Source organism: Marmota flaviventris, chromosome 13, assembly GCF_047511675.1.
Source record: "Marmota flaviventris isolate mMarFla1 chromosome 13, mMarFla1.hap1, whole genome shotgun sequence".
Taxonomy (NCBI): domain Eukaryota; kingdom Metazoa; phylum Chordata; class Mammalia; order Rodentia; family Sciuridae; genus Marmota; species Marmota flaviventris.
Genome location: NC_092510.1, coordinates 66,135,130 through 66,161,044, shown reverse-complemented (window position 1 = coordinate 66,161,044; position 25,915 = coordinate 66,135,130). Strand labels below are relative to the sequence as shown.

The 25,915-nt window shown below is 39.4% G+C and overlaps 1 protein-coding gene across 6 annotated transcripts in view; it reads left to right on the top strand.

Moving 5' to 3' along the window:
- Aptx (aprataxin) overlaps positions 1-25,630 on the top strand; it is a 29,980-nt gene extending 4,350 nt beyond the window's left edge. The window contains exons 1-8 of one of the 6 annotated variants that reach the window (XM_027930832.2): positions 13,820-14,791; positions 19,771-19,905; positions 21,993-22,039; positions 22,260-22,562; positions 23,169-23,228; positions 24,023-24,249; positions 24,518-24,621; positions 25,316-25,500. In XM_027930832.2, the coding sequence (XP_027786633.1) occupies positions 19,776-19,905; positions 21,993-22,039; positions 22,260-22,562; positions 23,169-23,228; positions 24,023-24,249; positions 24,518-24,621; positions 25,316-25,410 (966 nt within the window). In that variant the 5' untranslated portion in view covers positions 13,820-14,791; positions 19,771-19,775 and the 3' untranslated portion in view covers positions 25,411-25,500. Of the gene's footprint in view, positions 1-13,819; positions 14,792-14,921; positions 15,426-19,770; positions 19,906-21,992; positions 22,040-22,259; positions 22,563-23,168; positions 23,229-24,022; positions 24,250-24,517; positions 24,622-25,315 lie in introns of those variants that run through there. The other 5 variants (XM_027930834.2, XM_027930829.2, XM_027930830.2 and 2 more) reach the window with 5 other exon arrangements.
- Positions 25,631-25,915: the final 285 nt, after the last annotated feature.

The window sequence follows — 25,915 nt, the reverse complement described above, 5'->3', positions numbered from 1 at the left end:
TATACTAAGAAGTATGAATTATATTTTAAAACTTCTGAAAGTTTTTTTTTCCTGTGGTGCTGGGGATAGAATCTTGGGCTTCTTGTATGCAAAACAAGCACTCTATCATTGAGCCCCCAGCCCAAGTTTTTTTTTTTTTTTTCAAATTGCTTTAAAGGTGAAAGATAGGTCTGAGAATATAGCTCAGTAGTATAGCATGGGCTTAGCACGTGGAAGGCCTTGAGTTCAATCTGCAGCACTAAAAAGGAAGAGAAAAGGGTGAGGGATATAAAGAGTAATGCATTCTGTTTTAGCCTAATTTAAGAATGCACAATGCAGACAGAGTAGTAGTATTTAAAAAGAAAAAAAAGTTTTGGTAGTGTAGACAGACAGAATGCCTTTATTTTATTTGTTTATTTTTATGTATCGCTAAGGATTGAATCCAGTGCCTCACACATGCCAGGCAGACATTCTGCCACTGAGCTACAGCCCCAACCCCAGAGTAGTATTCTTTTTAAGGTCTAGCCTGATAGCTGAAATATTTAATAGTAAACATAGGTACACTTGGTGTACTTTTTCCTTTCTTTTAAAGAAAAATTATGTGATCCTCCATGGTGGCATATGTCTCTAATCTTAGCTACTTGGGAAGATGAGGCAGGAAGACCACAAATTTGAGACTAGCCTCAGCAACTTGGTGAGATCCTATCTAAAAATAGAAAGGACTGGGTTGTAGCTCAGTGGCAGAATGCTTGCCTAGTATGTTCGAGACCCTGGGCTCAATTCTTAGTATTGCCAAAAAATTATCTATTAAACAAATTATTATTATGTTTTTATCTGGCTGCAGTGGCCCAAGCTTGTAATCCCAGTTACTTAGGAGTCTAAGGCAGTAGGATCTCAAATTCTAAGCTAGCCTCAGCAATTTAATGAGGCCCTAAGCAATTTAGGAAGATCCTGTTTTTAAGAAGGTGATCCTCAGCTGAGGGCTGTGGCACATACCTGAATATCAGTGGCTCTGGAGGCTGAGACAGGAGGATCATGAGTTTAAGGCCAGCCTCAGCAAAAAGTGAGGTGCTAAGCAACTCAGTGAAACCCTGTCTCTAAATAAAATACAAAATAGAGTTGGTGATGTGGCTCAGTGGTCAAGTGCCCCTGTGTTCAATCCTTGGTACGTTCTCCCCCCCGCCCCCCAAAAAAAAAGATGATGCTTCTGCCTCAACCTCCTGAGTGTCTGGGATTACAGGTGTGTTCCATTGTGCCCAGCAACAAAATGACTTTTAATATCACTGACAAATCTTAGGCACTTAGTCTGCATAAATGAAACTCCTTAATCCTATTTGGCATCATTTATTTCAATAATTCAGTTAGTGGTAATTTGTGTATATACATCTTCCAGATAATTATTTTGATTCTGCTCACTTTGCTATCAAATATCTTCTAGGTAAAGTTGGATATTCCATCTGAATTTCCTTCTCTGCACATAAATTCTGATATAGATGTTAATGGTTTTGTCCCATAATCTTTTTGTGAGAAAAAAAATTGATGAAAGGGAACTCGTGGCAATAGCTTTAATTTACTGTAAATAATTTCTGTGGTGTTCCCTAAATCCATGCTATGACACTAATTTCTACAAGATTTTTAAAAAGTATCTTGCATTTGGCAACCACCTAATTTTGAAGATTGATGTATTATGAATAAACTCTACAACATCCTCAGTGAAGCAAAGAACAGCAAAAAACAACAACAACAACAACAAAAAACACCTCAAGCAGTGACCCCAGCGCAGTGATTTCTAATGCTTTATTTTAAAATTATTATCATTATTTTGTGGAACTGGGGAATGAACCCAGGACTTTGTGCATGCTAGGTAAGCACTACCAGTGAGTTACAGCCTTAGTTTTTTTTTTTTTTTTTTGGAGAGAGGAGAGAGAGAGAATTTTTTAAATATTTATTCTTTAGTTTTTCAGTGGACACAACATCTTTACTTGTATTTGGTGCTGAGGATCAAACCCAGCGCCCCGTGCATGCCAGGCGAGCGCGTGACCGCTTGAGCCACATCCCCAGCCCCAGGCTTTAGTTCTTTTAACTTTTTGTTAAGAGAGGGTTTTGCGGGGCTCGGGATGTGGCTCAAGTAGCGCGCTCGCCTGGCATGCGTGCAGCCCAGGTTTGATCTTCAGCACCACATACAAACAATGATGTTGTGTCTGCCGAAAACTAAAAAATAAATATTCTCTCTCTCTCTTAGCAAAACCCTCTCTCTCTCTCTCTCTCTCTCTCTTTTTTTTTTATGTTGCTCAGACTGGCTTGATTTTGTCCTCCTCCTGCCTTAGCCTCCAGAGTAACTGAAATTACCGGTGAATGCCCCTATGCCCAACTTCTCTAATGCTTTTGACTAATTTATAAGCTCTGTCATGGTCCTACATCATCACCCTATGGACACAACTTTATCTTTGCATTTATATATATACTATATTATAAACATTGAAGATAATGAAAATGCCTTCTTCCAAAAGAATTAAGAGCCACTTCCAAACACACATGCAAAAACCAAAACAAATGAGACAACCACACACCCCAAGATGCTGTAAATTGAAAGTATGAAGAATGAAGAAATTTAAAAGACATGGTCAGAGACAACATAAAACCAGAGGCAAAACTAAATATGCATATAGAAATGATCTTCATATTTACTACAGCTGAGCCATGAATTTGTCTCTAAGCAGACAACATCATTGGTCCTACAATTCATGACGTATGAAAATAAAAAACAGGATTGAGGATATAGCTCAGTTGAAAGAGTGCTTGCCTCACATGCACAAGGCCCTGGGTTCAATCCCCAGCACCACAAAAATAAAACAAAAAACAAACCCTATTATTCTGGAGAAGTAAAACTATTCCTGGAAGTAAGATCAGATTGGAATGTCTCCCAGAAATGCCTGTGAAGAGCACATTGTGTTATATGAGGAGCAGTGTTCTTGACAGTGTTCCTGACTAGATGACCAGTTCAGAGGGATGCTTCTTACAGCCTGATGGCAGCACAACAAAAGGCAATTCACTAGGATAAAGCAATGCTTTTGAAGTGGAGGGCTGTCTTGATGATCATGGCTTAATGTTTTATCTTGAGCATCTAGCACAGTGATTAGCAGATAGTAGGTATCAAAAAAGTGTTAATGTCTAAAGGAGAAGATCCAATTCAAAGACTTCTTCTAGAAGACTTCTGTGATTATCAAGACCTGAAGTCCTGCTTCTGCAATCTGCATCTCTTTTGTAGCTATTAAGGGAATATTTCTTTATTGTTGGATTAGCTACCATTTTAATGCTAAATTACTCATATTTTCTCCAAATATGGGAGGGAGACCAGCATTGTTTTTATGTGTGTGCCTACACACTTGCTGGTGGTGATAGCATTGAAAAGTACTGTTCTTATCCAACTGAGAGGTCAGCCTTCAGGTAACCGTGAATTATATTTAGACTCCTGAATCCAGGATGTTCCTCAGAGCAAAAGCAGGTCTGGTAATGGTACCAAAGTTGGCCTTTGCTGTCAGTCTCGATGTGAGCATCAGGAAGACCCAACCACGAGTCATAGTAACATTAAAAGGGATTTAGCACTGAGCTAAGCAGCTACTGACTCAGAGCTATTTATAGTCCTGTTGGGAGACTGGGGTTGGGCTAAGCTCACAGGATGGAGTTCAGTCATTTTAGCCACTAGAGTTAGAGGCCTAGGATGGGGCCTAGTGTAAAAGTCTTTTCCAGATGGTTGTTACCAGTTCTCATCCCTGACTTTAATCTTCCTCTTGTCACTGACATCATAAAGGCTTTATGGAGCAGGAGGTTGACTCCTATGTATAGCTTTCAACCTGCCTAGTCATGATAATGCCTTCATGGTGATAAGTGGTGAAGAAGATGCTATTCTGCTATTCCTCTTCTGCTGCTTAATCTTACAATCTTACAGTGCAAGGGCACTGCCAGACCTAGGACAGGAAACAGGGAAAGATAGTGTAGGAGTTAAGAGTATGATTCTGAGGGCTGAGAATGTAACTCAGTGGTAGAATGCATGCTTAGCTTGTATGAGGTCCTGGGATTGATCCCCAATATTAAAAAAGAATGGATTCTGGAAACAGTCTATCTGGATTTTAATCCTGGTCCTACCATAAGCATGTCTAGTTTTCCTCATCTGTAAAAAGGAATAATAAGTGCTCTATATAATAAGAATTGCATTGCATTACACTGCTGTTGTGTATTTAAAAAAATAAAATCAATAAAAGATTTTTAAAAAGGGAATAATAATAGTATCTAGCTCATTGGGTTATTGTGAAGATTAAAATAATATAATGGTTTTGGTTTAACGATAAACCGCATATACAGTGGTGGACTCATAAGATTATATTACTTAGTAACTTCTTGGCTATCATATTTTATCCAAGTATACCCTACAATGTTTACACAATGACAAAATTGCCTAATGATGCAATTCTCAGAACATATCTCCATTGTTAAACAATGTATGAGTCTATATACAAAGTGCTTAGAACAGTATCTACATATAATAAGCATTATATAAGTGTTTGCTAATAACAATAATGGTCATAGAAATTACTATACTAATTCAAGCAGAGGAAATAATATAGCTAGTTAGTATAATATAACGTTGATTTATTTTTTTCCACTGAAGTGTTCTCTACCAGTGAACTACACCCCCAACTGATTAACTAAAATATTGATTGAATTCCTGCTATACCAGGGTCTTTTCTAGGTCAGTGAAACAATGTTGACCATGATGGACATAATCCTTTCCCTCTGAGCTTACAGAAAGAGTTGGGGTACAGACATTAAACTGACATTTACACAGTATATAAGGCAGTTCTCCTATAAGGAAAATTGAAACTTGACTCAAATATTAGTTTTAGGAATTCCAGAACACAGTCAGGTGTGATGTGGTGGCACATGCCTGCAATTCCAGTGATTTGGGAGGTGGAGGCAGGAGGATTGCAAGTTTGAGGCCAGCCTGGGTAATTTAGTGAGAACCTCAGGAACTTAGCAAGAACTACAGATGTATCTCAGTGGTAAAGTGCTCTTGGGTTAAATCTCCAGTACTGCACCCCAAAAAAGCCAGCATACAGTAGGTATAGTGCCTTTTTTTCTTTTTAAAGGGAATATTCTAGTTATTTCATGCTGCTTAATGTACTACCTCCAAATTTTTTTAGAGAGAGAGAGAGAGAGAGAGAATTTTTTAATATTTATTTTTCAGTTTTCGGTGGACACAACATCTTTATTTTATTTTTATGTGGTGCTGAGGATTGAACCCAGCGCCCCGCGCATGCCAGGCGGGTGCATTACTGCTTGAGCCACATCCCCAGCCCTACTATCTCCAAATTTGGTGATGTAATAGCTCAAAATTCTACAATTGGGACAGGGTTTAGCAGGGACAGCTTATCTCTGTTTCATATAGCATCTGCTGAGTTGGCTTAACTGGAGTTGGAGAATCTAACTTCCAAGCTAGATCTCTTGTATGCTGGCTTTTGGTTGGGAGCTCAGCTGGGTGCTTGGTTCTCTTTCATGTGTTGAGTTTGGGTTCCTTACCACATGGCAGCTGGGTTCTGAACAGGAGCACCTCAAGAATTTAACTATGTAGGCTGTAGTGTATAAACACTATCAATGTTCTGCTTGCATTGAGCTTGTTAATGTCCCATTAGCCAAAGCCAGTCACTTGGCCTTGTCCTGAGTCAAATGTTGAGCGAAACTATACAAAGGTGAAAATTCTGAGAAGTGTGAATCACTGGATCTACTGAAGTAATAGACTACCATAGAGAAAAAGACTAAATAAATGTTTTCAAAAAAGTGTTCTTTTTCCCCCCTCAATCATATGTGCTATTCCCCTTCTCTCTAAAATATCTCATGAAGTCCTGGGAATGTTGCTCAGTGATAGAGCACTTGTCTAACATGCAGGAGGCCCTGGGTTTGATTCACAGCAGCACGCACGTACACATGCACACAAGTTATCTGGGGAGAAGTCACACAGGTGGTGACTTCTATAAGATTTCTTATAGAGGTAAGTAGGTCTCTCCTATATCAAAGCCCTTTGGAAATTGTTGAATTTTTTTGTTATAGGCCATATAATTTAGTAATATTCTGTGTAAGTAGAAATTTTACTCTGTATCTTTTTTTATTTGTTTTAATTAGATATACATGACAGTACAATGATCTTGACATATCATACATTTGAATCAGAAGGGTATAATTTCTCATTTTTCTGAGTGTACAGGTTGTAGAATCACGTTGGTCATGCAGTCATATATATACATACAGCAATAATAATGTCTATTTTAGTCTTCTGTCCTTCCTTTCCCCCCTTCCCCTCCCCTCCCCTCCCATGACTTCTCTCTACCTAATCGAAATTTTACTCTGATTGAAACTATAGTGAAGAGGGCTGGGGATGTGGCTCAAGTGGTAGCGCGCTCGCCTGGCATGCGTGCGGCCCGGGTTCGATCCTCAGCATCACATACAAACAAAGATGTTGTGTCCGCCGAAAACTAAAAAAATAAATATTAAAAAAATTCTCTCTCTCTCCCTCTCTCTAAAAAAAAAAAAAGAAACTATGGTGAAGAAGAAAGAGTATATTTGATGAAATTGAGTTATTTTGATATGGAGAGCTGGAGCTTTGCTAGTGAAAAGGGTAACAAGGAAGGAGGGTCCGAGGGTTGGCTGAATAGTATAAAAGTGTAGAGCTACAAATTTAGTGTCAAGAGGAGCCAAACCATGCTCAGGAAAATGCCATTAAGCATCCAATCTAAAATGTAATGGGAAAGACAAATGAGAGAAAGAACTGGCAAGTCATTATCTAGCAGTAAGGATACTAGTAAGTTCAGAGAAGTAGACTGGGAGAAGGGAATGTGTGCTAGAGCTGTCCTTATTAGACTGAAAGCTCCTTAAGAGGAAGGCCTATGTCTGGCTTCATGGCCTCTCTGTCCTAAACCTAGCTTACTGCCTGGCAGAGGAGACACTCTTATGTGTTTTTGAATGGATATAGGCAACTAAATTTGAAGAAACTGCAGAGTTGAAAACTCTTCTCTTAAGATCTTAGTACCATAAAATAAGGTGATCCTTTAAAAAAAATATGTCACAGTCAAAGCCAAGTGTGCCGGTACATGCCTATAGTCCCAGCTATTCAAGAAACTGAGGTAGGAGGATCATTTCAGCCTAGGAGTTTGAGACAGACCAATGTCAAGACCCCACCTTAAAAAAAGTCAATCTTCTAACTAAAATCCTTTGATGATTTCTCATTTTACCCAGATATCCACAAGATTTCCTTCTTTGAGTTCTGCTCAAGAGAAACCTTTCCACAGTATGCAGAATATTTTCAACCCTATTTTTTTCTTTATAGAATTTGCCCTCATATAATCTACACATTTTTTTTGTTTATGGTCTGCTTTCCCCCTCTATATTGTAAGCTCTTGAAAGCAGTAATTTTGTTCACTGTGTTAGTCCCAGTTCTGAGAATGATGCCTTATAATAGAAGGTGCTGAAGGGTTGAATGAATGAATAAATAAATAGACGTGTAATGGAGTACTGGAATTGCTTTCATCTGGCTGCAAGCCAAACATCCTAGATACTGGGATGCAAGTGTCCATGTGGGCTCACACAGCAATGTCCCTCCCATTGGACCTTCAGGAGGAACTGATATAATTGATATAAAAGTGTCAAGAATCGCAGGTCCTCCTGTTAGGGGACCCGCTATTGCCTATCTGTGATTGTGAAGGTCTGGATAGGATAGGATTCATATGGTTTGGAGGTGGTACAGAGGGTAGACCCATCAATCTGTAAAGTAGCTTGAGAAGTTTTCTAGGTTTCAATTCAGGAAACTTACTGAGTGGGTTCAAGAAATGGAAAGAAAGCTCTTGTTTTAAAGATGTTAATAGGTTAAAAGGGAGTGATAGATGGAATTGGAGAGTTGGACAAGAGCTTCTCTAGAAGTAAGACTAGTCTAACAAGGATTTTACAATAGTCTTACTTTTTTTTTTTTTGTACAGGGAAGTCCTTGAGAAGATTTGAACAGTGGGATGACATAATGAGATTTGTCATGTTTTGAAGTATTTTATCCAAATGAGCTGTGAATGGATTGGAAGGACCAAGAGTGGATTAGATAGAAAAGAAAGAACATTCCAGAGTGAATAGTATGAAATTAAAAGAATTAAAAAGACTGATATATTGGGATGTGGGAAAGGACAGGAAGTTCAATGTTGTAAAAAGTCAGGGAATGAAGAGATAGGGGACAGCAAAGTGGGATGAGCTAGAAGAAATTTCTGTTTTTCTTCTTAATATTTATAAGAAATTTCAGGATGTCTACCACAACATCTGTGATTTACACAGAGAAGCATTGCTGAATTGAAATATACATTCTGACATGACCCATCCATGGTATGAGTATCAGTATTTGGGACTACAGTGACTATTCCTTAACCTTTGGAAATTAGATCCTTGAGATAGTTATGCTATGTTATGGTTTGGTTATGAGGTATCCCCTGAGCTCATGTGTGAGATAATGCAGGAATGATCAGAGGTGAAATGATCAGGTTATGAGAACTATAACCTAATCAGTGGATTAATCCATTTGTTGGATTTGTAATTTGAAAGGATCAATGGGTGATGACTATAGGCAGGTAGGGCATGGTCAGAGGAAGTAGGTCACTGGGAACATGCCTGTGGGTATGGCATTATCCTTGGCTCCTTGCACTCATTCTCCCTCTGCTTCCTGGCTGACATGAACTGAGCAGTTTTCCTCTGCTAGGCCTTTTTGCCATGATGTTCTGTCTCATCTTGGGCCTAGAGCTTAGACTGACAATGGACTGAACCTCTGAAACTGTGAGGCAAAGTAACCTTTTTCTCCTTTTAAGTTGTTCTTGTCAGGTCTTTTGGTTACAGTGACAAAAAGCTAACTAACACAGCACATTGTGGGAGAAATTTACCAGTCCTAAAAGCAGGAGTTGAAAAAAAGTATAAATTATAGGTGGAAGATTTTTAAAGTAAATTGTAGGGTATAGTTTATGGATATATCATCATGTTTATAGGATAGAGCTGCTCTACAGTTACAAGCATGACTACTAAGAATTTGTTCATGTTATCATTAAAACATCTTAATCAAACTGTATAACTATTTCATCATGAAAAGCAATGTCATAAAGGTATATTCTCAGAAACATGCTTGAGTTTCTCATGAAAACTTAAAAATATTGACTAAAATCAATATTATTTCCTCATATGCTATTTAAGTTAATTTTTACTAATTAATTGATTTTGTGGTGCCAGGGATCAAATCTAGGGTCTTGTATGTGCTAAGCAAGTGTTCTACCACTAAACTATACCTCTAGTTCTTAAATACTCTGGTTAAAAATCTTTCTTATTGTGTATAATAATAAAGAAAATATGAGATTTTTTTTTTACCAACTTCCTCATAGGACTTCTCTAGTCACCTCAAGTTTACTCCAGTGTGTTCTGCAAATACTATAATTTTATTTTTTATTTAATTCTATTTTTTGGCTACAACATAACAAAGTTGGGAAACAGCAGGAGACATGGACATAAGGATCTGAGCATTTGTACTTTGTTAAGCGATGATTTCAAGAAATACTAGTAGGAGAATGAAGAATTGGGACAGGAATGGGAAGGAAACCAGTATGGGGTGCAGGTTACCTCACTGAGCAGCTGGCTAGGAAGCCCTAGGAGGTATTACATTGCTGCTTCAAATCTGTTGCATGAGGGGGTGGGGAACTGTTTATCCAACCTCCTCCTCCTCCTCCTCCTCCTCCTCCTCCTCCTCCTCTTCTTCTTAGTCTTCATCTTAACTTTTTTAGATGTCAATGGCCCTTTGTTTTTATCTATCTATCTATCTATCTATCTATCTATCTATCCATCCATCCATCCATCCATCCATCCATTTATTTATATGCATTGCTGAGAATTGAACCCAGTGCCTCACACATGCTAGGCAAGCACTCTGCCACTGAGCCACAACCCCAGCCCTACCCCACCACTTTTTTTAGATTTTTTTTTTAGTTGTTGATATACCTTTATTTTATTTATTTATTTTTATGTGGTGCTGAGAATTGAACCTAGTGCCTCACACATGCCAGGCAAGTGCACTACCTCTGAGCCACAGCCCTAGCCCTACCCCACCACTTCTTTACATCATTTTCATTACTGCTCTTGGGGGGTATCAGTTCCCTCACTTTATCCTTTGTGTGGTCAGAGAAGGTTCCTGGAGCCAGAGGAAACATGCAGGCAACATCACAGTTTTTGTAGTAACAAGTTTCTGGATTTATGAAACATGCATCTAAATTTCTGTTTCAGTTGGTTTTGGTCCTATTACAACTAAGTAATTTTATTATTTGGCATCTGACCAAGGTCTGCCAACAGAGAATATGTCTTGTTCTGTTACTATTTCCAAATTATCTCTTGAGTCAGTTTCACTGCTCTCCCTTTGTTCATGCTGCCAGCATCCTTTGCACTACATCAGTAAACTCCTGACTGTTCTCAGCCTTTCTAATCTTGCCCTCCCCTCCAATGCATTCTTCCTCACAGCAGCCACAGTGATCTTCATAAAATGAAAGGCAAGTTATGTCACTCTCCAGCTGACTTTTCACTGAATGATGAACCCACATATAGTTCCTAAACGGTTTACTATCTGGCTCTTGCTCAGATTTCACCATTTTCCTTTCACTACCAAGTCCATTAGATTTTCAGCTACACTGGATTTCTATGATGCCTGAAAGCATATGCTAAATTCCTTGTTGTAGGGCCTTTGTGTATTATTTTTCCTCAACTTGGATCATAGACCTAGAATATTTTTCCATCCAAGTCTTCACTTGTTTATGAACTTTCCCCTCAAATAGACCTTTCCTGACTCCCCTCCCAACCCTCTCCTACCCTTACTATTTCTCCAGAGAACTCTGCTATAACCTTCCCAAATGCTGAAACAAAATGTGGTTTCCTAGCTATATATACACCATTGCTTAAGAGCAAGTCTCTGAACCAGACCAGGCACAGCCTCTGGCTCCAACTGCCTTTTCCTTAGATGAAGTAGGTCCTCTGGGTCTGGCTGTTTTTCTGTAGATCAGGAATCTTGAAGTTTCAAAGAAAGAAGGGCCTTTATGAGTTCAGACAGTTATATAATCAAGTAGGTGCAGAGAGTGGCAAACTGGAGAACAGATGTCAGTTATTCAGTTCTAACTATTTGTTGCCAGAATGTGCTTGATTTATTGATTTTTTTTCAAGAGACCAGGAATTCTGATTTTCATATGAGATCCAATTCTAACTGTTGGGATTTTTAAAATCCTAGAGCAGACTAGCCAAAACGGTTGGAAAAAGAACAAAGTTGGAGATCTCACACTTCCTGATTTAAAAATTATTATAAAGCTATAGTAATCAAAATGGTGTGGTACTGGCATAAAGACATAGACATAGAACAATGGGATAGAACAGTAATCCTAGAAGTAAACCCTTGCATAAATGGTTAAATAATTCCCCGCCTCCTCTTTCCTTCCATACTGGGATTGAATCCAGAGAGGCTTGCCACGGGGCACATCTCCAGCCTTTTAATTTTTTTTTTTTTTTAATTTTGAGACAGGTTCTCACTAAGTTGCTGAAGGCCTTGCTAAATTGTTGAGGTTGGTCTCAAACTTGTGACATTCCTGCCTCAGCTTCCTGAATCACTGGGATTATAGGCATACATAGTATGCTTGGCTCAAATGATTTTTGGCAGGGATGACAAGACCATTTATTGAGGAAAGAACAATCTTTTTAACAAATGGTGTTGGGAAAACTGGATATCCACATGCAAAAGAATGAAGTTGAGTCAGATGTGGTGATGTCCACCTGTAATCCCAACTACTTGGGAAGGCTGAGGCTGAAAGATCAAAAGTTTGAATCTAGCCTAGGCAATATAGTGAGACATTGTTTCAAAAAGCTAAACAAAAACAATGAAGTTGGACCCTCACTTTACACAGTATAAGACATGAACTACAAATGATTCAAAGACCTAAGAGTAAGATCTAAAACTATAAAGTCTTAGAAAATCAGAGGAAAAGATTTGGCAATGATTTCTTGGCCAACACCAAAAGCAGAAGCCACAAAATTAGAGATAAAATTAAACCATATCAATGTAAATTTCTGCTTGGTGTGGTGGCACATGCCTCTAATCCCAGAAACTCAGAAGGCTGAGGCAGGAGGATCACATTTTTGAGGCCAGCCTCACTAACTTAGCATGATCCTGTCTTAAAAAAAAAATGTGATGTAGCCCTTGGATTTAATCCCCCAGTATGAGAAAACACATTTTTCTGTGAATCCTAGGACACAACACAGTGAATAGGCAACCTGAAAAATGGGAGAAAATCTTTGCAAATATTAAGTCTGATCAGAGGTTAATATACAGAATATGTGAAGAACTTAATAGCAACAACAAAACAAATAACCTAAGTGAAAAATGGGCAAAAAAGAATATTTTCCAGAAGATATACAAATGGAACTAACCTTTACAGAAATATAAATCAAAACCGCAGTGAGATAATACCTCACTGTGGGTGAGAATGGCTGATATATATATATATAAAGGAACAAGTATTGGTAAGAATGTAGAAAAGTTGGAACTCTTTGTACACTATTGATGGGAATGTAAAATGGTGTAACTGCTATGAGAAACATTATGGCAGTTTCTAACAGTACTAAAGATAAAATTACCATTTGACCCAATAATTCTATTTGTGTGTAGATCCAACATAATTGAAAGCAAGCTCTTATGTGTGTGGGTGGGGGTGTACTGGGGATTACAGCATCTTGCATATGGGCAGGCATCCACATTGAGCTACATCAGTAGCCCTGAAAGCAAGATCTTGAAGTGATGTTTGTATATTCATGTTCATAACAGCATTATTTACAATAACCAGAAGGTAGCAGCAATCCAGTGTCCATTGATGGGTAAATGTATAAAATGTAGTGTATACACAATGGAATAGTATTCACCCTGCAAATGGAAATTTTGCTACATGCTACAATGTGTATGAAATTCAGGACATTATGCTAAGTGAAATAAGCCAGTCACAAAAAGACAAATACTGTATGATTTTATTTAGATGAAGCTTTTAGAGTGGTTAAACTCATGGAAACTGAAAGTAGGACAATGAGTTATAGGGGTTAGGGAGGGGAAAATGAGTTGTTTAATTGACAAAAGCTTTAATTTTGGAAAATGGAAAAGTTCTGGAGATTATTTGCACAATAATGTGAAGTCACTGAAAGAGTTTTTGTTTTGTTTTGTTTTTTAAGTACTGGGGATTGAACCTAGAGGTGCTTTACCACAGAGCTACATGCCCAGCCCTTGTTTGAGACAGGCTCTCGCTAAGTTGCTAGGGCCTCCCTAAATTGATGAGGCTGGTCTCCCGACTTGCATTCCTCCTGCCTCAGTCTCCTGATTTGCCAGGATTACAGGTATGTGCCATGGTATCTGGAGACTGAAAGTCTTAAGAGTCTGCCATGCCCTTAGCCACACATTATGCCATGTGACCTTGCTTTTGGGGTCATTAATACACCATACATAATGGGCTAGATCTAAGAAGCTGGGCATGGAAATGCTGCCAATTTTTGCACATTATACAATGAATAATGCAATTAGAATGATCCAATTAAATTGTTAGACGCAAGAAACACCAGGGCAGGCCAGGTATAACAGAGGCGAGGGAAGCTTAATTCTGAGTGAACAACAAAACTGGTCAGGTCACCAGAACTACTTCTTTTAATCTTGAGCAGTTGTGAACCACATTCCTCAGCCTTGAGGCTTGTGTGGCTGCTGAGGTAGTTCCTGTGTTCCCCACTTCCTTGTGTGATCCTAATACAAACTTGCATCTTTGCTAACAAAAGCAACTCTCTCCCTTGTTTCCCCGCAAGCACCTCCCACCCTTTTGTTTTGGTAGCTCTAGCATACAATGGATCTCTGCTTTTCCAAGGAAGGAAACAGTATTCCACATTGATCAATAAATGGGACTCCGTAAGTTTAATTTTCATTTGAGAAAAATTCTTTACTGCTTTCACTCAGGAGATAGGAATTAAAAATGCTCTACGAGAGCTATGTCCCTACCCTTTTTAAAAATTTGAGACAGTCTTGCTGAGTTGTCCCGGCTGGCCAGATCTTTCATCTACCGAGATGCCTTTGAATAACTGAATATGTGACTTTAAGGGAATATCTTGGAATTTCTATAAAAATCACGACACACATCTCATCCTGCCCTCTTATTTTCTCCTCCCTGATTGTCCTTCAGTTCAGGTATCCCTCTGCCTCTCTGCTCTCCAGTCTTTTCTTTCCCACCACCCGCTTCTCAAAGGGAGAAAGCAGACTGTAGTTTAGAAAGGGGGCGGCAATGCTACAGCGGGTCCTGCCTTCGGCTTGAATGATGGCTCTAAAGGTAGTGAGCTGCTTCTTACAATGGGAGTGTCAAGACGCTGCGGAGAAAAGCCACAGAGGAGACTGCAGTTTTGTCTTTCCTAATTCAGAGACAGAGGCAGTGACAGGCGAGTGGCCCTCAGGTAGAGCGGTGCTGAGAGAGCTCTCCCCACCGCGATAACTGGCAGGACCGACACTAGGAATTGTGAGCGACCAATTGGGGCAGTCGCTTTTCCATCCGGGAACAGGGCGAGACCCTTTCAGTCAATCCTCGAGAGAGGAACTATCCGCGCCGAGGGTGCTCGCCAGCCGGCTCGTGACGTCATCCCGTGGCGCCGGAAGCGGAGGAGCCCGGAAGGAGTAACGTGAACGTTTTGGTCTCGTCAACTCGAGGTAAGGCGGTGGCCGACCTACGTCGTCTTCTGGCCATGTGGGTTGAAGGAGGGTGTCTGCATTAGGCCGGGGTTTCTGCTATCCTTGAGCAATGTGGCCTGAACAACGCTCTCACGGCTTCTTTCTTAGTAGATGTCGCTTCATCCTTCCCTCCTGCTCTCGTGGGCATGTCTCAGCGTGCGTTCACGTTGGTCTCCGCCCCTCTTCGCGACACCTGTACCCACCTCGGTCGCCTACAAGCCGAAAAAAAAACTTAGCTCACGGACCCGCCCCAACCAGTTGGGAAAAGTACTTTCCGCCAGAAACGCCTCCTTTCGCGGCGTCCTCAACAGGCCTTGTAGGAAAAAGACTTATAGAAGCAAGCCTTTCCTCGTACACACCAGTGAGCGGATCTGCAAAGCAGGGATATTTGAGGTTCCATCCCATTTGGAATTAATGCGGCCCATATTTGGACTCTAGGGAATTTGACTTACGTTGGGAATTTAGTAGAACACTTTGAGTCAGGATTGTTCACTTGGGGAGACAGTACAGATTTGTGTCTTTTGACCTTAGTTGCACAGTCTTCGCTTTTGGATGATCTTTTATCATATCTGAAGCTCCTCCTTTAATCCTATTTTCACTATTAACAGGAGTGGTAAGTGTTGACTTTAAATAACTTGCCTAGGTTACACAGTGAGTGTAAGATTTGAACTCAAGTGGTCAAGATTTGAATTCAAGCAGTCTTAACTTTGAAGTCTTGGTTGGTCATCACTATCCCATATTGATTTCCTTCAACTATTCAATAAATTCCCAAACACCTCACTCTGTTGTTACCTATTATTTAATGGTGTCAATTACAGTCATCAGATATGTTTTCCCTCAAATTAATTAAATTTCTTTCTTCTTTTTTTCTTTCTACTGGAGATTGAATCTCCTGTATGCTAGGCACGTACTATACCAGTGAGCTATATTTCTACCACCTTTTGATACAGGTTCTTGCTGAGTTGCCAAGGCTGTCCTTGAACTCGGAATCCTTCTTCCTCACCTCCCAAATAACTAGGATTACAGGTGTGGACCACCACCCCCAGCTTTCCTCTCAAATGTCTTCCTTTGTTTCCTTCTTAACAATATCATCTATATTTATACTCATCTTTCCTTTTCCTTTAGCTTCAGGATGAGTGTGTCTCTGGCCAAAGAAATCCCTTGATCTTTGATTCTGATCTTTTTTTATGCCTTTGTTTATAAGACCTTGTTTTCATTTGTCATTTCTGCCCCTTTCTATTTGTGTTCCAGTAAGAATAAATAAGTTCCTGACACTCCCAACTAAAGAAAGAAAACATTTCTGATGATTGTCTTCCTTTTGTTGTCCACTAGTAACTCTCTTCCCTTTGTTATCCATACTGTTTTAGAGTATTATAAATTCTGTCCCCATTTTCTCACCTCCCATTCTCTTTTGCAGTCTAGCTTTCAGACTCATTATTCTCTTGACATTTCATCCTAAGGTCGCCAGTGATAGGTTACCAGACCAATAGGCATTTTTCTTTTCTTCCTTCCTTCCTTTTTTTTTTTTTTTGGCACCAGGGATTGAATCCAGGGGTGCTCAACTACTGAACCACATCTTTAGCTCTTTTTAAAAAAAACATTTTGAGGCAGGGTCTCGCTGAGTTGCTGAGGCTGGCTTTAAACATGTGATCCTCCTGCCTCAGCCTCCTGAGCTGCTGACATTACAGGCAGGTACCATCACACCTGACAAGATAGGCATTTTTTGGGTTTGGGGTTGTGGCTCAGTGGTAGAGCACTTGCCTAGCACATGTGAGGCACTGGGTTCAATTCTCAGCACCACATATAAATAAATGAACAAATTAAAGGTCAACACCTAAAAAATATATTTTTAAAAAAGATAAGCATTTTTCAGTTATAACTGAATTCCTTTACTGCTTTTGGAACTTGATCATACCTTTTATACCTTACTCCTCTGCTTTCCAGGACAATATGCTCAGCTGGTTTATTCAACAAGTATTTATTATGATACAGAAATGAGCAAGACGGATATTTTTTTTTCTTTAAAAAGTTTACATTCTAGTTGTTTCTCCTTGTGTTTTGCTTACCAGTCATTTCTCCTGTGTATATGGTTTTTCCCCTTCCCCTAAAATATTTGATGTTTCCAGTGCCTGTGATTTTAGCTCCTTTGCTCTTTTCATTCTATATACACTTTCTGAGTGAGTACATTAAATAGCTTGGTTTATAGTACCTACTCCATGCTCCCAAATCAAAGTTGTCAGGTTAGACCTCTTTTTTTTTTTTTTCTTTTTCTTTTTTAAAAAACCTCTTTTCTTGAGATTCACTATTGAGCTACTTCCCTGGTCCTTTTTATTTTTTATTTCAGAACAGGGTCTTGCTAAGTTGCTGAAGCTGGCCTCAAACCTGCAGTCTTCCTGTTTCAGCCTTCTGAGTTGCTGAAATTGTAGGCATGTGTTACCTATGCCTGGCTTCCTGGATAGCTGTACTTGCAAGTCCCACAGACTTCAGAGGCCTGAAACTGAACTCAACATCTTCCCCAAACTTACTCTTATTATATTCATCACTAAATCTTGATTTTACCACCTAAATGTTTCTCAAATCTTTGTTCACTTTTTTGTTCCTAATACAGTAGCTCACCCTACCCTCCTTTTTTTGGCAGGGGACACATATGAGTGGGTGGCCGAAGCTGTAAATAGTCTCTGTCCCTACTCTCAAACTATACTCTTTTATGGTTTCTTTTAATTGTCAGCGTCAGTTTTCATTCACCACATTACTTATTTCCCAGTGCATAACAAAGACTTGCTTTTCAGTCCGTTACCTGCACATTTGTCAGATTCTAGAAAGTGCAAACAGATGTCCCTCAGAACACACAGCATTTTAAAGTAGGACCTGCCTATAGCACTGTCATCATTTGGGGCTTCATGTTTAGGATTTTAGATTTACAGCTGAATTTTTGTGGTTCTTGCATCAGTTTCCTCCCGGAGACCTGCTGAGCTGCCTTTTGAATCTCTGTGGTCTACATATATATTAACAGCCTCTTGACTAGTCTCTGACTCTAGCTTTCTCCACTCTACCCTGCCTGTACACAGCTGTTGGCAAAATGTTGACTTCTGTTGTTTCATTTTACTGTGAAGCTCAAAACCTGGTGGTTGACTAATATTGATTATGTTAAATTTAAACTTCTCAGTTTAGTGTTCTTTGAACACTTGTGCCATTTTTTTTCCTTTCTTTTTTTTTTTTTTTTTTTTTTTTTTGTGTGTGTGTGTGACTCTCTGGGACAGCTCCTCTGGTTTAGCAACTAAGTCTGCTTTCTCTCCCTGGTCCATGGCTTGCCATTGCTGAAATCTGTGCTGTCACTTATGCTTTTAAAAATGAAATAATGAAATACCCTTTCCTACTCTTTTCTTTCTTTATCAGTCCCCTTGGTTTCTGGCCTTCTCTAACTGGGTGGTTTCTGGAAGCCTTTCCTGACTAATACAGGACCTCCTTAGCCTGCATATTCTCATATTAATCTAGTTTCTGTGAATTTGCACCTTTTCAGCTTTCATTTTCTCACTCTGCTTTGTATTGGCTTGTCTTTGCAGATAGTAATGAAACTCTGATTTTTAAAAATCTGTTGTCTTTATGAACACTAAGTTTTTGCAGACAGCATAACTGCTGCTTTGACTGCAGGCCTCATTTCTCTGTGAAGGGGGGTGTCAGAGACATGAGCATTGATTTGGAATCTAGGGGAGGTATCCAAAAGATCTAGTCCTGTACTTACCTGTGATTCCCCTTTCCACCTCCTAGGTAATCTCATTCTCTCTTTTTGCCTTAGCTTTATGTTGATTCCTATCAAATATATATGTTCTGTTCATCCCTTTTTCTTTCTTTTTTTAAAAAATATTTATTTTTAGTTATAGTTGGACACAACATATTTTATTTATTTATTTTACTGGTGCTGAGAATCACATGTGATTCTCGGGGCCTCACACGTACTGGGTGAGTGCTCTACCGCTGAGCCACAACCCCAGGTCCCAGTTCATCCCTCTTTCTCTAGCTTCATCTTTGCATATCCCCACTTGACCCTTGGATCTTCCACAGACAGCTTAAACTAATTGTGTTTTAATATCAAATTGGTCCTTCTTCACCTTCACCTCTGTCCTTAAATTATGTCTTCCTGTATATTTTTCATTTTGGTTAATGGACACCTTCTAAATTAGAAATTTTGATTTGGTGTCTCTCTTTACTCCTTTGTCATCCCCCAAATGTCATTAAGTTTACCTTCCAGATTTCTCAGGCTTTTCTGCTTTTGCTTGGTCCATCTCTCCTGTGAATTTCTTTATTTTTTTCTGATACTCTAAAATAACCTTTATTTTCAAAAGAACATCAGCACCTCCATTGTACAGGTTGTATATTATGACAGATGGGAATAACATGTATTGTTTTAATAGCAGTATATTATTTCAATTAAGAAAAGAAAACCTTCTAATACACATAAAGACATCTAAGAACTGAGGAACATCTTTGTTCTTATGTTCGTAGTTCTCTGATAGGCAAACTCCTTCACATATTTTAAAACCCTGATAAGTATTCCTTCCTCATGAAACCTTTTTAAATACCCTCCTCAAGAGTCAGTCAGTTCTCTCTCTCTGGGCTAATGCCACATTTGGTTATTTTCTTCTTATAGTGCTTATGTAGCCTTAATGTCCAGCACATAAAGTATATGAATAAATTTGTAACAAATGTTTGATTGCTTCGTATGATTCAGGCAAGGAGGTAAATACCTGTATTATTTCATTGAATCCTCACAGGAGCCTGATTGAGTCTTGTCATTATCACAAATTTATAGGTAAGGAAATTGAGGCTAGAGAGGTGAAGTCACCTGCCTCAAGATGAACAGCTGATAAATCACATGTTTGGTGGTGCTAGATTATAGCCCTGGAGGACTTGTACTTGTGCATCTGTTTTTCCAGTGATTCTCTTGTTTTATCTCTCAGTGATAATGCGGGTGTGCTGGTTGGTGAGACAAGACAACTTGCACCAGCGAATCAAACTTCCACATTTGGAAGCAGTTATGATTGGGCGTGGCCCAGAGACCAAGATCACTGATAAGAAATGTTCTCGACAGCAAGGTAATTGGTCATAGAAGTGTGATTTCCATGTTTGGTTCTAGAAAATAGTGATCACCAAAGATGTATATTTCCTGGGTGCTCTTGCTGGAAAACCTATTGTCTACCAAAAACTCAAGAACTAATCTCATTTAGATAACACCAGGGCCCCATTTTTTTGATTCCATACTCCCAATGTGGTAACATTCTAGGCAGGGGGAGGAGAGGGTTGGGAACAGGCAGGTTTATCATTTTACCGTGGGATAATGGAATTGAGTCCTGTATACTGCTTTGTCCAGGGAGATTCCATACTGGATAATGAGACAGATTAATTTTGGAGTCTCCAGACTGAAATCATGTCTAAGAAGCAATGGAGTGGTGTCATCCCTTACATATAGCCTCACACAGAGGACAATGTCTTTTATAAGACTATATGGTATGCAGTTCTTTCATAGGGTTTATTTATTTTCCATATTTTTTATTGGTGTATTATAATTACATATAATGGTGGGATTCATTGTTACATATTTGTATATGCCCATGATATAGCAGTATAATTGGGCCAATATCATTCCCTAGTATTTCTTCTTTTCATAAGAAGAATGAAATGAAAGTCCTTGCTCTCAGGAAAAAGCCTTACTGTGTACCTCACTGTTTCCTGTAAACTTTGGAAAGACCCAAGATACAGAAGCAGCTGCTGCCTCTTCTATCCTGCTCCTCACAGCAGCAACTCTAGGGCATATGTGTGTGTATATCAGCCGGTGTATCTACCTATCTTTTCCTGATGAGCAGCTATGGTGTTTCTTGCTCCCTGTCTCAATCCCAGATACTTAGTTCACTTACCTGCACATGAGTGTTTAATGTGACCTTTTCTTATACATGCTCAGACTGTTCCATTTCTGCAGTTCTTTTTCTAAAATATTTTTTCTTTTAAAAAATTTTTAGTTTTAGATGGACACAATACCTTTATTTTACTTATGCGGTACTGAGAATTAAATCTAGTGCCTCAAACATGCTAGGCAAGCACTCTACCACTGATCCATAACTGCAGCTCCTCTAAAATACCATTTCTTTTCCTTCCAACCAAGGCCAACTGGGCTTTCTGTTTTACCTCTTTTCTCTGTTGAAGGTATCTGATAATATATATATATATATATATATATATATATTTTTTTTTTTTTTTTTGGTACCAAGAATTGAGCCCAGGGTTACTTAACCACTGAGTCATAGCCTCAGATTTTTTTTTTTTCCTTAATGTTTTATTTTGAGACCAGGTCTCACTAAGTCCTTAGGGCATTGCTAAGTTGCTGAGGTTGGTCTCAAACTTGCAATCCTCCTGCTCAGCCTTTTGAGTCACTGGGATCACAGGTGTGTGCCACCATGTCTGACTATCTGATATATGTTAAATTTTTTGTTGTTGTTGTTGTGCTGGGAATTGAACCCAGAGCTTCAAGCATGCTGGGCCAGTGCTCTACTACAGAGCTATGTCCTCAGCCCCTCTTTTCTTTCTTTATTTTTTTTGGTACTGGGAATTGAACCCAGGGGCAGTTTGGCACTGAGTTATACCCCCAGCCCCCACCTTTTTTTTTCTTTAATTTTTATGTTTTATTTTTGAGACAGGGTCTTGCTGAGTTGTTCAGGGTCTCACTAAGTTGAGGCCAGCTTTGAACTTGGGATCTTCCTACCTCAGCCTCCTGAGTCACTGAGATTAGTCACAGGCATGTACCACTGTGCCTGGCGATAGTTGTTTTTTAATAATAGTGGAAGCCTGACTTAATCCTGAGCCAAGAACTTGGGTTTCTTGTTGGCAAAGTCTATGATCCTGAGCTGGCCAGGGGTTCTAGCTTAGGGAATCTTGTAGGGATTCACTGAAGCTTTCTCATAGGATATTATCAGTAGCTAAGGGAATATGTATACTGATGGACATTCTATGGAAGGATTTGGAGCTCTTAGAAATTGTAGGATTTGGAACCCTAGCCACCTGCATATCAGGCAGTTGTTCATCTGTTAGGCTGCCTTGTGCATTAAGGCTTCATTATCTTTTAGGGAGAATAGAAGCAAGTGCCTGATTTGTGTTGCATTTGTGTTTAACTTTTTCTAATCTCTTTCAGTACAGTTGAAAGCAGAGTGTAACAAGGGATATGTCAAGGTAAAGCAGGTATGTGTGTGTGTAACTTGGATTTCCATTTTATACTTAATGGTTTGCCTTTAGAGTATCTGTGCCAACTAGCAAAGGCTTCTCTGACATGTGTGGAAGTGATAGGTGAGCATTAAGCATAGTGACTGGCACCATAGTAAGTGGTCAGCATAGCAGCAGCTATATTACTTGTGGTGGTGTTGCTATTATTATAATTATTTTCTGATTATTTATTCCCTAGGTTGGAGTCAATCCCACCAGCATTGACTCAGTCATAATTGGAAAGGATCAAGAGATGAAGCTGCAGCCTGGTCAGGTTCTCTACATGGTGAATGAACTTTATCCATATATTGTAGAGTTTGAGGAAGAGGCCAAGAACCCTGGCCCAGAAACACACAGGAAGAAAAAGAGGTCAGGCAATGGTAATTCTGTAGAAAGGGATGCTGTCCAGGAAGCTGAGCCTGGGACAGGGGTGGAATCTGGGAGCAGCCCCAGACCATGCTCTATGGCCCCTCAAAAGGAGAAAGATGCATCTAACAAAAAGGTGAGGGAAGTGTGATTGATAGATGATGTGGAGATTAAATGAGATATAATGACTGCTTCATTGTTTTGTATACTATAAAGCCAAGACACTTGTGAGGGGTAATTAACTATAATGAGGGTTATTAACCATGATGAAAGAGTCACTTGTTTGTCACATGAGAATCATTTGGGTGAATGTCCCTTTAAGTGCTCGTCTCTTAAATTCCTGAGGTAAGCCACTTGAAGGAAGGTAGTATGGTAATAATGTACTTAACATTGAACACTAAAATGGGTCATTTGTATATCTGTAGAAAGTTAACATTGGAATACTATTTATAGATCATGTAGTTCACAGGCTGATATCGAAGTGAAAACTTGTCAGGCTGTAGTTGGAGTGTGAGAGGGCAAAGAAGATGTAATTCATGTTCTGGCATTTCTGGCCTCCATCTTAAAACCTAGTTCTGAATATAGGAAGACAATTATTTTCCTAAAAGGCAAAAAATTGAAGTAAAGGAAGTCTAATTCTCAAAATCTAACCTTCAAAATTTTGTTAGACTTTTCTGTCACATAGTGATAACTAGTGATGAATTATTTGCATTTGAAATTTACATTGTCCTTTTTTGTTTAGGACTCACTGGGCCATTGGAGTCAAGGCTTGAAAATTTCTATGCAGGACCCCAAAATGCAGGTCAGAATAAAATTTTGAAACTTAAGTACATTTCATGTTGTACATGACCACTCTGCAGAGGCCATATTTACAAATGAAATCAAAGGTTATCAGTCCTTCCAAGTGAGATTTGTTTTGCTATCCTATGAGAACAAGTGCTTTTTCCCATTGGCAAAAGGTTCTTTGAAGAGAAGCTAAGTTCTTCAAAAGAATGTGCCTTCTGCCTTGTTTCTTTTAAACTTTTGTGTATTGTTAAGAAAAGTCATGTTAACTTTATCATGGTCCCTTTTAAGGGAGCCTCAGGTAAATGTCTTGTGACTGTAGTACTGTGCTGCACTAGGATTAAGTCAGCCATCATCCCTGAGGAACCTTTGAGGTCTGCTTCCATTACATCCTGATTGACAAGGGACCAGGTTGTTAGGGCTCCCCAGAACCCATGCACGTATATTATGCTGTCCCCTGTGTTATAGTAAATGCATTTGAATTGATGCCTGCAGAGATTTTAATATCAGGTCCTTGGAAACTATTTTGTGCCATGCATCTTTTGTATATTCTGTATAGTTTGGTGGTTGAAGACATGGACTCTGGAGTCCACTTCATTTGTGTTGAAATCCTAGATTTCCCACTTAGTGGCTATGTGACTTGTAAGACACTTTTAACTTCACTCTCAGTGCTCTTACTGCTTTTTTTTTTTCCCCCTCACCTCCCTTTGCACAATATAGTTTTGGGAATTAAGTGACTTAATGAATATGATAGTACCTTGCACACAGAAGAATCTCAGATGTCTGTTTCCTGCTCTTTTGCCCCTCTGCTAGGTTTACAAAGATGAGCAGGTAGTGGTGATTAAGGATAAATATCCTAAGGCTCGTCATCACTGGCTGGTCTTACCATGGGCCTCCATTTCCAGTCTGAAGGATGTGACTAGGGAACACTTTGAACTCCTCAAGCACATGCACACTGTTGGGGAAAAGGTGATTGCAGATTTTGCTGGATCTAGCAAACTCCGCTTCAGAATGGGCTACCATGCCATTCCCAGCATGAGGTATGCTTTTTTATTTTTTTCTTTTGGTACCAGGGTATTGAAGCTAGGGGCACTTAACCACTGAGCCACATCCCCAGGCCTTTTCTGTATTTTATTTAGAGTCTCCCTGAGTTGCTTAGGGCCTCACTAAGTTGCTGAGGCTGGCTTTGAACTCACAATCCTCCTGCTTCAGCCTCCCAAGGGGCTGGGATTACAGGCATGTGCCACTGTGCCTGGCAAGCAATTATTTTTAATGAGTTTAATGATCATTTTTTTTTCTTCCAACTAGCCATGTACACCTACATGTGATCAGCCAAGATTTTGATTCTCCTTGCCTTAAAAACAAAAAACATTGGAATTCTTTCAATACAGAATACTTCCTAGAATCAGAAGGTAAATAGTATTCTTTGGTTTTTGCATTTTTTCCCCCCTGAAGCATATTACACTTGAATCAGTTGTTTTACTAAATAACAACCTGCCCTCAACAACCTGTGTACAACTTTATGTTCTCTACAAAGAGGGCACTATTAAAAAAAAACTGGAATATTTAGATTGTAATATAATTGTCACTTTGCTCTGAGCAGCCTTCTTGAGAAAATTAGTAAGATGTAAGGGTCAAAAAGTGTTCTGTTGTGGCAACAGAATTATTGGAGTCCATGGATGAGAAGGCTCTGAACAGTTGTGTCTTCTACTATCAGGAGGATGGGCAGGAGCTTGGGGGCTACCTCATGTCAGAGTGGTTAATGAATATGGGAAGCTGTGTATATTTGGAGTAAGCATTGTTTGGTATATATTCTGTGGAACTTCTATATCACTGAGGTGTTTATGGTGGTAGCTACCATTGATCAAGGGCCAACCAGGTGTAAAGCTCTGTGATAAGTCTTGACATAGGAACATGAAGCATGTTCTGAAGGAGTGTATTGTCTCAAAGATTGCTCAGATTTAGAATCTGATTATCAGGCCCATTTTCCAAATGTGAAGTCTACCTCAAGTTTACTAGCTTTAGAATATCTGACATAATTGACTGGAATTATGTTTTTTTTCTTTTCTTTTTGGTTATTTACGTACCATTACATTGGCTTTCCAGAGAGGCTAGGATCTGAACTTTTCTTCCCTGCTTGCAGCTGTGATCAAGATGGTACAAGAGTCTGGCAGAGTGACTGTTCGAGATGGGATGTCTGAGCTCTTGAAACTGCCCCTTCGTTGTCATGAGTGCCAGCAGCTACTGCCTACCATTCCTCAGTTGAAAGAGCATCTCAGGAGGCACTGGACAAAGTGATTCTGCAGATCCTGAACTTCTGCCACAAGTGTGACTGATGGGAATGAACTTGCTAGCACCTGTTCTGGGTTGCTTGTGAATATTTTCTCATTTCCCAAATTAAAACATGCAGTTTTTTACAAAGCTTATTTTATTCTTGAGTGGCTACAATGTAGGGTCGCTCAAAATAGTTCAGGAATTATTAGGTAGAAATGGTTCAGGAATTAGGAATGTGTTCTCTGATGAGGTTGCTGGGACATGCCCGATTGCCATCTCCAGGACCAGTAGAGGGGCTGGTCATATGTTTTGGTTCCTTACATTTATCTTCTCTCTCTGGAGGCATGTGGGACCTTTTTGGCACCTTTTTTGTCAAAGTAGCTTGTTTATCCTGAAGGCTCTGTGGGGTCAAGTTCTCTGACCTTAATCTAT